General features: G+C 44.5%; 1 protein-coding gene across 1 annotated transcript; it reads left to right on the top strand.

The window, feature by feature from the left end:
• Positions 1-5,332: 5,332 nt before the first annotated feature.
• Positions 5,333-14,048, top strand: LOC111982339 (interferon regulatory factor 2-binding protein 2-B). Its single transcript, XM_024013901.2, has 4 exons — positions 5,333-7,875; positions 8,227-8,965; positions 12,133-12,482; positions 12,834-14,048. The coding sequence occupies exons 1-4, from the start codon at positions 7,089-7,091 to the stop codon at positions 13,571-13,573; spliced, it is 2,616 nt and encodes an 871-aa protein (XP_023869669.1). The 5' UTR covers positions 5,333-7,088; the 3' UTR covers positions 13,574-14,048.
• Positions 14,049-14,945: the final 897 nt, after the last annotated feature.

Raw genomic sequence — 14,945 nt, 5'->3', positions numbered from 1 at the left:
GACAGAGGCAAAAGTAAAAGGCTATTTGTTTTCTTTTTGCTCTCGAAAGCAACATGCAGCAGCATGCGCTCGATAACTTCAAAGCACATGTGCTGTGTACAGTAATGCTTAATTCACGAAAAGTACTGTTTAAAAATTTAAAGGCTTTAACACATCAAAGAGAAGCCACTACAAAGCCATTTGTTCAATTATTAAACGACTTCCATGCTGTTAATTTGCCRCAGTCGCATACTGGAAGGCTTGCGCATATAACCACCTAGTTACTGAGTCTACAGACAGATCACAGAGGAACAAAAGTCCATTGACTGAGTCACAAGGGGGGGGGGTTTGCCGAACCGTAAACATTCCTGGTCAAGGGCAAATTGATAAGATGAATAATTTTTTTATCAAACATATCCTCACTCCCTAGCTTTGGCAAGCAAATGCATGGAGTCATGTGGTTCAGATATCGTCTTTATTTGTTTTTGTCATCATTGGATACTTTTGCGAACGGCCAGGAGTCCATCTGAAACAAGCTGGACACAGTGCTACAGTGTGACCTCAAAGTCACCTTCTCCAGACTGTTTTTCCTGGGATTCTTTCCCATTGAGCAGATTTCCTCCCATGTGAAACGGCTAAGCTGAATACACTGACTCCTTTGACCCTCTTCCTCGCCATGAGGCCATGTCTACAAATATCACATCTGACTAACTCCAACCTCCAACCAACTGGGAACCTTTTCAAGGGCCCTTGCCCAAGAGTCATGCAGGCAAGGAATGGCTGACCTGAAAGAACTTCCAAGTAACACTTGACTTTAAGCCAACAGGTATGACGTGATCATAATGCATGGTAGGACTTGTCATATGACACTCTTATTCATGTGTTGCACATTTCATCACAATATTGAATGAATGCTGATGAAGATTTCGTCTAAAGTACATTACTGTGGCTTGGAAACCCCATGACATTTCAAAAAGGAGGCAAATAATTAGTAAGACAAGCTTTTGTCATCATTGTGATGTTGGCAGATTTACATTAGATACAGTATAAATTTAGCTAGCTAAGATTGAGGAGAGAGCACCGAAATGTTAGCTAGCTAATGTTAGCATTGCTAGCTATTTCCAATGAACAAGTCAACTTGACGACCTCATAATGATGGCAAAGCTGTTTTCTACTAATTATTTGTCTACTTCAGCAATGTCATCGTATTTCCAGGCCACTYTAGTGTACATTTGACGAAACAGTCATTAGCCCCCTGTTCAGAAAGACATCATTAACCATCAGTCAGACATTAATATGCTGCGGCATCTGTAAAARGTTGATAACAATGGCAACAATGCGACCSAGTGACAGATGTGCAACCCATGAATAATATCTTAGTATCATATGTCATAATGATCCTCAGTTGTTGCCAAAAATAACACATAAAAAGACATACAGTAAGATATTAGTTAATAATCAAATATTATAAGGGTAGCAATGCACCAGTACCTGTTGGCTTTAAGCGAAATGTTACCCTAATTTCTCTTTAACCACTCTTGCCGTTCTCTTCCTCAGACCATTAAGAAGAATGATTAAAAGTAACAATAGCAGGCTCGTGTCAAGACACTGTGGCAACCTGTGATTGCGTGACATGTAGTCCTCTGTGTTTGTGTGTGAGCCGCTGTTCAAGCTGCCACCAAAGTTGGAGCACCTGGGGATGCTGAGTGATATCAGCGTGCCACATAAGCCACCAGAGTGCCCTCACCCCCCCTCCTTCATCCCTCCCATCCCATCAGCAGATCAGCAGGTCTTAAGGTCTTCCAACCTTCGTGACAAGCCACAATTGATGCTCAAGTGGATTGTTATGCATGTAGGTGAGGGCAAGGGAGGGAGGAAGTGAGGGTATGTGTGTGTGTGTGTGTGTGAGGATAGGGGTGTCTGTGTGAGGATAGGGGTGTGTGTGTGAGGATAGGGGTGTGTGTGTATTCTTTGTGTGAATGTGTGTGTGTGTGTGTGTGTGTGTGTGGATGCGTCTGTGACTTTGTGTTTGTGTCTGTGACTGACTTTCTGTATGTGTGTGTAAACTGTAATCACACCGCATAAGGGGATTGTTTTTCTTCACGCTGGCCCAGCTCAAGACAAGGCCACAAGCGTAAGGGATGTTCCCACTCTAATTAACCAGCTTACTAAAGAGTCTTAAGTGAAACAAGAGGGTTACCTTGCTGCTCTGCAGACGTCTTGGCATGGTAGTGGGGAAATGTCGAACTTGATTGGTAGCCATGATGATGAAACCCAATATGGTGTTAGCTTAAGTATGTATTTCGTTAGAGTCTAGATACACACACACACACACACACGTGTGCATGTGCACACTCGCGTTGTGTGTGTGTGTGTGTGTGTGCGTGTGCATGTGTGTGCTCGTATTATTAAATACATACTCAAATGTACAATACACAATGCAAACTACACCACATCCAACCTWTCTGACCTCCAGGTACATTCTTATTTTGGGTCAAAACTTTTCCTTTCTATTTTAATATCTACAGTATCTCTCCCTGCCATCGCTTGGGATTTGCTTATACACCGTTCACAGGGGCACATTGTCCTGGATGCAAATAGCCCACACTGCTATTGCTGCTCAGTGCTCATTTGCCTGTTCTGCCTCAGGCTGCAGAGAAATAGGACACATTGTTCACTGGTGCACCTACAGTAGCCTACGTGTCCCCCTCGCGTCTCTCTCTCTCTTTCTCTCTCCACACAGCTGACTGGGCGAGCGAGACAGGGCATGTCACAGTGCTGCAGCCAAGAGAGCAGGACGAGACAAAATGGGCCACGGRCACATCAAGTCAGCTGTCTGGGCGATGCAGATCCACACCGACTTGATACAGTCATACAGACCATTGAGTAAGAGATGACTGGGTTGCTACTGTTAATGCTGAGTCATTGTCAGTGGTTCACTGTTAGAATGGCTCTCCTCTTGGCCAGCCATCATTCCACAACTAGTTTGTTTACATTCAGGGGCATCATGCACCACAAAAATCTGAGGGGGCATAAGGTACATGAGGATGGRTGGGGTGTGGTCCAGAGAGGGGCTATGACCCCATCTGTAAATTTGATAATTTAGCATTTTTCAAACACCAGAAACAGCTTTTTCCTGCAATCTATAGCCATAATCATTATGCTTAATTTTATGTCCAAACATTTTTTTTTTCTTCTCCATATCGAAGCATACCTCTTGTGCTGTCTGTATCCTCCTGACTGGTGGTTATTTAAAAAAATAAAAAAATAAAAAATGCTTCTCTGCATCTCTGCTAATCTGGGTAAAACATTTTAAGGAATGTCTTATCCAACATTTAGTTATTGCTTGCTTAACAAACATGCAAGCCGTTATGCCAGCTAAGATAGTTAGACAAGCTAGCTACTCTTACACTGATTGATAGTCTGGAGATTGGGAACCTAGTTGGGATAGCTCAGTGGTGTAAAGTACTTAAGTAAAAATACTTTAAAGTACTACTTAAGTCATTTTTGGGGGTATCTGTACTTTAGTATTTATATTTTTGACAACTTTTACTTCTACTTCACTACATGCCTAATGAAAATAATATACTTTCTACTCCATTCATTTTCCCTGACACCCAAAAGTACTTGTTACATTTTGAATGCTTAAAATTGTCCAATTCACACACTTATCAAGAGAACATCKCTGGTCATCTCTACTGCCTCTGATCTGCTTCATTTGGAAATTATGTCTGAGTGTTGGAGTGTGCCCCTGGCTATGCATACATTTATAAAACAAGAAAATTGTGTCATCTGGTTTGCTTTATATAGGGAATTTGATATGATTTATACTTTTACTTTCAATACTTAAYTATATTTTAGCAATTACATTTACCTTTGATACTTAACTATATTTAAAAKCAAATACTTTGACTTTTACTCAAGTAGTATTTTACTGGATGACTTTCACTTGAGTCATTTTCTATMAAGGTATCTTTACTTTTWCTCAAGTATGACAATTGGGTACTTTTCCACCACTGGGATAGCTAAAGCCAACTTAAAGAAATTGCTAAGTGGCTAGTAGTATTACAGAGCAGAGGGGGCACCACGGGTCCCGGAGTCCCCAAAATTCTGGGGTCTGTAGTTTTTCCTGATCTGGTAACCAACCTAACCAGCAAAAAATTCTGGCTCTTATATTGTATGATGTGATTAATTTATTGTAAAAAGGTTTAATATGGGCTATGACAGGACCAGAGTTTTCTAATCAGGTCACATGTTGTTMTTTTTWAATCCTGGGAAAATTTCCTGGCCTTGGGGACGATGAAAACCATGTCGAACTGCAGGCWGCAYCCTTGTACTTGTTCATATTCATTATATTTTCAAGGGAAGGGAAAGGGGAAATGGTATATCTAGTCAGTTGCACAACTGAATGAATTCAACTGACATTTGTATTAGAACTAGTGGGGTTTCCTATACACCGAGAAAGCAACATGATTGGACAATAAAACTCACAGGGCTGAGCTTGCTTTATGCAGGGATGCATCATGTAGTCCTGTCCTATGRAACTGTAGGCCTAATTAAAAATGTACTCAGTCTATGTTGGCTTTTGTGTTTATTATTTCCAGTTAATTTTGGATTGAAAAAGTCTAGGTAGCCTAGTCAGCCCAATTTTGAATATAAACCAAATGTGTTCCCATTCACATTTTCTCACCAACAAATMGGCTATAAATACACAACGTTACATACTTACACACCAGAGGGACAGGGCCCATAGTAGGCTAGACTATGCGGCTGCTGTTGTTGTTTGTAGCCTACAGTTGATCAGACTGAAAATGGTCTCGTTTCCATGCAATACAGCATGTCAGATCGCAAAATTTTAGGTGTATAGGCTGCTACATTTATGTAAGAGTTTTWGTTTGTGTCTGTCGGGAGTGACGCTTGCTATATAAATACTGGAGGAAAGTGGAGAGCATGCCTTGAACGTTGTGCCCGGCCCGCGTGCAAATGCACGCAGCACTCTGATGTGAAGGACAGAGCAAATGTGCGCAAATCGGTCTTAAAACATACATTTTCACCCCTCTTTCTAACGCTTTACGTCAATATATTTTATTAAATCAAAAGGGGTTAAAAGGTGCTGTGGCAAATGCCGCCTCKRCACACGTTTTCYGCGGCTGTGTTACAGGACAAATCTGAGGCTGCTACCATACATGTTGTAGCTTGTTGCTATACAATGACATAGTTGCCATTTTCCATGTTTAMCCTATTAGAAACAAATAGGTGTATCCAAAAATGAAACTATAAATCACATTTAGGGCGACTGTCTCTTTAAGAAAGAGCATGATTTCTTTCAGAAACCATTTCCTTTCGTATTCTGCTTTAGCTTGCTGTGACTCGCTCGTCTGTGATCTTTGGCAGCGAGCCAGGATGGGTCGTTTGTTTTTCCACGGYTGGGCGAGGTAAGAAGCGGGTACGTGACTAAAATCCACTTCCTGTTTGGAACGTCATCATATAGTAGGCTACATGCTTGCAAATTTTTTTTTTTAAATGCTTTGTATCCGCAGGTCTCCTCGGCGGTATTGCCTCTCACACAACAGCCACCTACGTTACAATGTTGTGGCTAACCCTAACAAAGCAAATGACGGAGAATTCCTCGGTCGGCAATGAGGACATCATTTTTTTGGTCAAACCTTACAGTGCGCTATATAGGCTACACACACAGMTCATGCAATAACAAAAACATTTAGTAGGCCTAAGGCTATTTTGTAGACCTTCCTCACAGTCTAACAAGACCAGACCGGAGTGACATTTAGGCTATTTCTAAATGATTATCAAAGTAAATGAACCATCCACACGAATAGCCCCCAGACGTATTAAGAATTGAGGGAGCAGTAATTGACAAAAGTGCAAACGTTGTCTCGGTTTGTGACTTTGATCTGGGGGTTTCCGTGTTCGCCAGTCAGACAGGCTGTGAGTTGTCGAGTTTACTGAATCACGAGGGGTTGATTGGTGTACGTTAGTCATGCTGAACTTTGTCCAATATTTAGACGTCGCTATCAAACGGTGGTTAGGGGCTATATTCTCATGTCGAATTGCAACAACGTTGCAGGTACGCGCCACAGTATGACTGCAACAATGTACCAACTACCTCGTTATGTGATATTGTTGCATAGAATAAGGGGCGCATGTAGGAAGCGATTGACAAAGTAGCCTAAACAGTTAATCGCGGCTATTTGTAAAATGATAAACATTGACGTAAAATTAGAATAGTTGTATTATGATTTTTTTTTTGTCTAAACAAGTCCCGAGTGTGCAAAGCTGAACTCGTAAACTATGAATTGGAAAGAGGCTATCCCATTTTAAAAGGACGAAGGAAGGAGGGTAAAATCTGCCATAGTAACAGAGTCGAATTGTATGGTTGGGTGAAAGCTATCCGCCTCGTGACGTTGTGCTGGCAGTGTGACTGGAATGAGGATTTGCTAAATAGGGCTCTAGTGCCAGTCCGGGAGAGCATGCATAGCCTACCTACCTAAAGGAGCAAGATAGGTAACGCCACTTGTTGAGTTGCATGCAAAGGCATTATACATTCGTGAGACAATTTAGGAGCCGCAATAATTGTAGATGTTGCTTTGAATTCTTTGGATATCGATTCTCAGTAAGCAGAAGCCTATCATCAACAGTTTTGATACAATTAACCTTGACGTGAAATAAATAATTTTATCAGCAGGGCTCAACTGCGTCCAACCAGTTTATCTTCAGGGCTTGCTGGCAGTTTAACTCATTGCACAAGTGGTAGGGCCWACAGATAAAGAGAGAAAAAGGTGAGCATGCGCTGGAGGGGCTGTCTAAGAATCAAGTAAATAGAATTGGAGCTGCTGGAAGCACTTGTGGTGTGTCGTCGGTGACGTCACCGCCCTACATTGAGRTTGAGCTGTGAGTTGTAGTGCGAGATAGATTGAGGCGCMCCGTAGTAAAGTACACAACTGCAATGAACTTCTCAATGTAACTTGGCTGTTTTAAGGCTGTTTGGCTAGAGGGAAAATACACAATTATTTGCGATTCATTTTTTTTCTACAGAATAAAACGAATCCCAGGGAGGTTTGGAGAATTTGGTATCCACTTTTTCGAAAACTATGTCGTCCGCGGCTGTAGCTGCTTCGAGGAGGCAGTCGTGTTATTTGTGTGATTTGCCCCGCATGCCATGGGCGATGATCTGGGATTTTACCGAACCTGTTTGCAGGGGATGTGTCAACTACGAGGGAGCCGACCGGATTGAGTTTGTAATTGAGACTGCCCGACAGCTGAAGAGGGCTCATGGCTTCCAGGACGGGAGATCWCCGGGGCCAGGCAAACCTCAGCACTCGGGGAAGGAAATTCAGTCCCACAACCATTCGGCTGGAGACCCCGGCTCGCGTCCGCCTCAGCCTCTGGATCGCTATCCCCTCTCTGACCGACCGCCAAGGTTGGGACCGGAGTACCAACCGGGGAGGCAAGTTAACGGCATCCCTGTGCCAAATGGATTTCCTAAACCCGACGACCCGCCGGAGCTGAACCGCCAGAGCCCCAACCCTCGCAGGACTAGCACGGTTCCTCCCAATTTGGTGCCTTTAGTAAACGGAAACATGGGTCCAGMACACGCACTCAATGGTCGGCCCGCTCAYATGGGTATGCCGGGCCCATTGAATGTTCCTGGTCAAGGCGACCACGGCAAGCGCGGGGAGGATATGAAAGACAAGCATAGACCGGATAGCATGTCGGACATGTCGGAGAGCCACAAGCGGGCGGAGGAGTGGATGGGCAAYGGCAAAACAGTGAGGGATTTGATGGCTCTCCACACATTCGACAGCAGGTTCAAGAAAGACCACGCGGCGATGCAGCGCGTTATGGGATATGAGTCAAGTGCAACTTCTTCGAAACCAGGTAGGATTGTGGATTTTTTTCCACACATGAATGCATTCATTTAGAAGACTAAAACAAGGATCTGGCAGTGTTCTTAGTCAGCTACTTTGCCACTGTGTTGACGTGGGTTTTCAGATGAATGTTTGTTTATGCATGTTTACATTTCCTCTAGTCTGATCCCCAGCAGGCTACCGAATATACCACTTGTTTTTCCTCTGCACGTTTAGTTTTACATATTAAATAACATACATTCCTCTAAGTTTTATTTTCATTAATTTACAGTGCATGCACAGTTGCTGCTGTGGAGGTTGGAGTGTTTGTTAAACGTTAACTCCTCTTTCCACCCCCCCCCCCTTCCTCCTTCTCCAACAGACCGAGGGAAGCACCCGCGGAGCATGAAGAGGAAAGCCTCCCCTGAGCCGGATGGCGACGGCTCCGCCCCCAAGATGAACGGCGGCGAGGGCCAGCCGTGGTTGCCGTCTCCCTCAGAGGTCCTCAAGATGCCCCCGGCCTCCCTGCCAGGCTTCTCTGCCGCTCCACCCTCCACCATCTCCCCTCACAGTCGCACCACCCCACCGGAGGCGGCGACGGCACAGAACGGCCAGTCGCCCATGGCAGCACTCATCCTCGCCGCCGACAATGCCGGCAACACTGGCTCGCCCAAGGATGCCAACCAGGTGCACTCCACCACGGCAGCGGGTCGGCGCAACAGCGGGAGCCCACTGTCCCCGTCCTCTGCAGGCCAGCGGCGGCTGACCCAGAGGGAGGTGGTGGCCACGGCCCACTCGCAGGGCATGGACCCTCACGGGGCGCTGCCGCAGAGCATTCCAGACTCGTCGGTGCCGGGCAGCGTGCCACTGTGCTGCACCCTGTGCCACGAGAGGCTGGAGGACACACACTTTGTCCAGTGCCCATCGGTGCCCTCACACAAGTTCTGCTTCCCTTGCTCTCGGGAGAGTATCAAACAGCAGGGAGCCACGGGAGAGGTGTACTGCCCCAGCGGGGAGAAATGCCCATTGGTGGGCTCCAACGTACCATGGGCCTTCATGCAGGGTGAAATAGCCACCATCTTAGCAGGGGACGTGAAAGTAAAAAAGGAGAGAGACCCTTGATTTTACCAGCATTTTTTTTTTTTTTTAACTACCACAACAACAAACAAAAACCAACATGTACACCATTACAAATGAATATAAATCCTCGTACCATGCATACCATCCAAAAGAAACTGATGGACGTGTACATATTGGACACAAGGGAAGTTGTATGCTTCGTAAACATGGCTGTATAATTTTTTTTTGATTATTTTGTTTTTGTTTTTCAATACATTGTGTTTCTATATATTTTTTTGAAGATAAAGGTATGTACTCATCATAACAGACTACTTTCCTCCTCCCCCTCTTTTTTTCGATGTCCTATCGATGTACTTTTTTTTAGTTCTGGTGGCAGTCCCTGTTAAACATAGAATGTGACTAACTAATATGACTCTACGAGCACTTGGCAAACTGAATTGCTTCTAGCTGTACTTGTATGCACTTGTTTAAAAAAAAAAAAACTTGCCAAATACAATTTCTGACCTTGTAATAATAACTAGTGTCTGGTTTGCTTATTTCCCTGCAATTAGTAATGAGTGAAGCCATAGGGAGAGAGAGTAATGTCCCGATTATGAATCACTCATGGGCTGTGATGCAATACCTTTGACAAGAACAAAATGGGACCCAGGGAGGATTGGGGGGGGGGAAAGCGAGGGAGTAGAGGGAGGACAAGAAGTGAGGAGATTTTCAATACAGCAGTAAACATACAGTTGAATATATGCCAGCATAAAAAATTCCTCAGATGGTTTTAATACTCGTGATTGCTTTGCTTACAGCAACTGAGGCCATTGTACATAATGGCCACTAAGTTAGTCAAATCTACTGCATGTCTCCTATTGCTGGTGAAGACAAAAGTATTCTTAGTTTCTCATGCTATAAGTTCAGGTACAGTTAACCCAAAATGACTTAAATGTTCATTTAATCAGTTCACTAAGGTTATTCCACAGCACAGTTTATTGGGGATGTTGATTTCTAGAGTGATTCTGCACAATTGAAACATCCTCTAATATACATTTCTTGGTAAGTCAGTTTTTAATTTGAGCGAGTTGTTTCGTTTCATGTTCGAAGGTAGTTAGGCTAGCAATGGAGCTAAAATATACGGAAGTCATGGAGATCAATAAGATCTGCACAATATTCAGTTAAATCTCTTTCAAATCTATTCTCTTGTCACTTCGCCCCCAGGGGCATTGGCACTGACACATTGCATCCACACCCTAATACAAAGCAAACAGTAAAGATGTGACGTCATGAGTGATTATATCGTGTGACTACTTGTGAGCGCAGTACTTTGATTGGCCGTATTGGCTTTTCCCACAACTCAACGCCGCATGCTTGTCAAGAAGTATGAATGTGATTTATAATTTTGCCTCGGAGAAATAGTTTGAATGCAATCGTTGAGGCTACTGTAGAAGCAAACATGTAGTGTGCACTGTGTGTGAGAGAGGGATTCTTCCATTCGAGCCAGGTAAACCAGTTTTGGAGATAATCTCTTATTTATCTGCAAGCCGTAGCCAATGCTGACTGCATACATATTTAATTCGGTGATAACCTAGATATCTCCCTAGTAACCCAACAGKATAAACGACAAACAATGCATTATTTGTAGATGCCTATTTTTGTTCATTTCCCCTCTGGATTCATTGTTTATTGGCAACTATCTGAAAATGAATATACAARCATCCCCTCTATAGGCTACAGTGCACACATGAACAAAACACACATGGGCGTTTGACATGATTCGCCATCAGAACACCGTTGAGTCAATGGCTGCATTGTAGTCCTCAAGAATATCATCCTCCACACAAGAGGGCATAAAAGAGGTGCTTGGTCATGTGCACGCCTCAGTGGAATTCCTGAGTCACCGTCCGCCCCCCCCCCCTGTCCCCCTCTCGTCTCTGCTGCTGCCTGCTCGGGACCTCCGGTGCAATAACACGCCTTCCACTGTTCAAGGTTGATCACACGGTGACGAGATGAATGGGAGGCTTGTGTTTTTCTGCGCCTGAGCCTCGCCTTGCATTCACCCACCATTCAGGGGAGTGGCCAAATCCAGACTTAACCCTTTACTGACCCAGTTTGATGACAACACGGTCCAAGGTTGGTATAGAGAGCAATAGTAATTCTGTCCTTTTATAGGCACTAACTCTGCCATGGTTTGTTGGACAAAGCCATTAGGGAAATGAATGGCATTTTTGTAGTGTTTTTGGATAAACGCCAAAAATAAGGTCTGTGGTAAACACAGGTTTAGTAGATCTTGTACGTTTTGTTCTATGAGATGATCTTAATCAGCTAACTTCACTTTGTAATTTTTGAACCATTTATATTATACATTTTCTTTCATAAAGGTCAAGTTAAATGACTGATATCTCATTGAACAAAATGTATAAGATCTCTTAAGCCTGTGTTAACCTCAGCCCTTTTATTTTCTGCGTATATCCTAAAACCATATTCTTTCTCCATAGGGATGGCTGAATGAACCACAGGTAAACTAATTTCTGGGTTTTATAGACTACATGCTAGCAAGCTCTATTTTGGAAGGAAATGGGCCTAGATATAGCCCTACATGGCCCCACGTTGCAGCTCTACTTTCAATTAATGTCATTTTTAAGAGACTTAGCAAATTCAACATAAYTCAAACATTAGCCCACTGTGGTTTTTGTAGAATAACATTGTATTGGTCAGTAAACGGAAACCCTTCATTCACCGATAATGAGTAGGCTTACATTCCAAAACATTATTTGCACTTAGTTTGTACATTCTCGCTTTCCCCCCAATGTTGTGGCGAGCACTTTAGGCTTATGTAATAAAATTATGACTGACACCCAATGTGCACTGTAGCTATTTCACAGTAGACCTACACAGACTTGGCCGCAGCCGATTTGTCAGGTTCCATTTTGTGCGGATCAACGTTGGTTCGTTTGATGTCTAGGGAGGGGAGCAGATGGTGTGTACCTGACCCGGGCTTTCTGTTACATTGGTGCCAGCTCATCTGCAACGCTGGCTGGCGCTCAGCTCTGCTTCGAATTCCAGCCGAGCCAGCTCATTCCTTTTCGTCTGCCACCGAAACTCGACACCCGAGGGCGAAAAAGCAGCCAGTCGTCCGAGATGAATAGGTTTGCTCAAATTACGGGGCACACTCAGAAAGAATTTAAGGCTTTTCCCCCCTCTCTCGCTCCCTTTGTTTGCTCAGCTGCCCCCCCCCCAATCAGCCTTCTCTACTCTTCCTGACTCCAAAATACATGATGGTTCCTGTGAAGGAAACAGTAGATGAAGTTGGAAGNATGGGTATGCCGGGCCCATTGAATGTTCCTGGTCAAGGCGACCACGGCAAGCGCGGGGAGGATATGAAAGACAAGCATAGACCGGATAGCATGTCGGACATGTCGGAGAGCCACAAGCGGGCGGAGGAGTGGATGGGCAAYGGCAAAACAGTGAGGGATTTGATGGCTCTCCACACATTCGACAGCAGGTTCAAGAAAGACCACGCGGCGATGCAGCGCGTTATGGGATATGAGTCAAGTGCAACTTCTTCGAAACCAGGTAGGATTGTGGATTTTTTTCCACACATGAATGCATTCATTTAGAAGACTAAAACAAGGATCTGGCAGTGTTCTTAGTCAGCTACTTTGCCACTGTGTTGACGTGGGTTTTCAGATGAATGTTTGTTTATGCATGTTTACATTTCCTCTAGTCTGATCCCCAGCAGGCTACCGAATATACCACTTGTTTTTCCTCTGCACGTTTAGTTTTACATATTAAATAACATACATTCCTCTAAGTTTTATTTTCATTAATTTACAGTGCATGCACAGTTGCTGCTGTGGAGGTTGGAGTGTTTGTTAAACGTTAACTCCTCTTTCCACCCCCCCCCCCTTCCTCCTTCTCCAACAGACCGAGGGAAGCACCCGCGGAGCATGAAGAGGAAAGCCTCCCCTGAGCCGGATGGCGACGGCTCCGCCCCCAAGATGAACGGCGGCGAGGGCCAGCCGTGGTTGCCGTCTCCCTCAGAGGTCCTCAAGATGCCCCCGGCCTCCCTGCCAGGCTTCTCTGCCGCTCCACCCTCCACCATCTCCCCTCACAGTCGCACCACCCCACCGGAGGCGGCGACGGCACAGAACGGCCAGTCGCCCATGGCAGCACTCATCCTCGCCGCCGACAATGCCGGCAACACTGGCTCGCCCAAGGATGCCAACCAGGTGCACTCCACCACGGCAGCGGGTCGGCGCAACAGCGGGAGCCCACTGTCCCCGTCCTCTGCAGGCCAGCGGCGGCTGACCCAGAGGGAGGTGGTGGCCACGGCCCACTCGCAGGGCATGGACCCTCACGGGGCGCTGCCGCAGAGCATTCCAGACTCGTCGGTGCCGGGCAGCGTGCCACTGTGCTGCACCCTGTGCCACGAGAGGCTGGAGGACACACACTTTGTCCAGTGCCCATCGGTGCCCTCACACAAGTTCTGCTTCCCTTGCTCTCGGGAGAGTATCAAACAGCAGGGAGCCACGGGAGAGGTGTACTGCCCCAGCGGGGAGAAATGCCCATTGGTGGGCTCCAACGTACCATGGGCCTTCATGCAGGGTGAAATAGCCACCATCTTAGCAGGGGACGTGAAAGTAAAAAAGGAGAGAGACCCTTGATTTTACCAGCATTTTTTTTTTTTTTTAACTACCACAACAACAAACAAAAACCAACATGTACACCATTACAAATGAATATAAATCCTCGTACCATGCATACCATCCAAAAGAAACTGATGGACGTGTACATATTGGACACAAGGGAAGTTGTATGCTTCGTAAACATGGCTGTATAATTTTTTTTTGATTATTTTGTTTTTGTTTTTCAATACATTGTGTTTCTATATATTTTTTTGAAGATAAAGGTATGTACTCATCATAACAGACTACTTTCCTCCTCCCCCTCTTTTTTTCGATGTCCTATCGATGTACTTTTTTTTAGTTCTGGTGGCAGTCCCTGTTAAACATAGAATGTGACTAACTAATATGACTCTACGAGCACTTGGCAAACTGAATTGCTTCTAGCTGTACTTGTATGCACTTGTTTAAAAAAAAAAAAACTTGCCAAATACAATTTCTGACCTTGTAATAATAACTAGTGTCTGGTTTGCTTATTTCCCTGCAATTAGTAATGAGTGAAGCCATAGGGAGAGAGAGTAATGTCCCGATTATGAATCACTCATGGGCTGTGATGCAATACCTTTGACAAGAACAAAATGGGACCCAGGGAGGATTGGGGGGGGGGAAAGCGAGGGAGTAGAGGGAGGACAAGAAGTGAGGAGATTTTCAATACAGCAGTAAACATACAGTTGAATATATGCCAGCATAAAAAATTCCTCAGATGGTTTTAATACTCGTGATTGCTTTGCTTACAGCAACTGAGGCCATTGTACATAATGGCCACTAAGTTAGTCAAATCTACTGCATGTCTCCTATTGCTGGTGAAGACAAAAGTATTCTTAGTTTCTCATGCTATAAGTTCAGGTACAGTTAACCCAAAATGACTTAAATGTTCATTTAATCAGTTCACTAAGGTTATTCCACAGCACAGTTTATTGGGGATGTTGATTTCTAGAGTGATTCTGCACAATTGAAACATCCTCTAATATACATTTCTTGGTAAGTCAGTTTTTAATTTGAGCGAGTTGTTTCGTTTCATGTTCGAAGGTAGTTAGGCTAGCAATGGAGCTAAAATATACGGAAGTCATGGAGATCAATAAGATCTGCACAATATTCAGTTAAATCTCTTTCAAATCTATTCTCTTGTCACTTCGCCCCCAGGGGCATTGGCACTGACACATTGCATCCACACCCTAATACAAAGCAAACAGTAAAGATGTGACGTCATGAGTGATTATATCGTGTGACTACTTGTGAGCGCAGTACTTTGATTGGCCGTATTGGCTTTTCCCACAACTCAACGCCGCATGCTTGTCAAGAAGTATGAATGTGATTTATAATTTTGCCTCGGAGAAATAGTTTGAATGCAATC

This window comes from Salvelinus sp. IW2-2015, linkage group LG21, assembly GCF_002910315.2.
Source record: "Salvelinus sp. IW2-2015 linkage group LG21, ASM291031v2, whole genome shotgun sequence".
NCBI classification, from domain to species: Eukaryota; Metazoa; Chordata; class Actinopteri; order Salmoniformes; family Salmonidae; genus Salvelinus; species Salvelinus sp. IW2-2015.
Note: the sequence above shows the minus strand (reverse complement) of the source record. Positions and strands in the feature narration are given on the sequence as shown.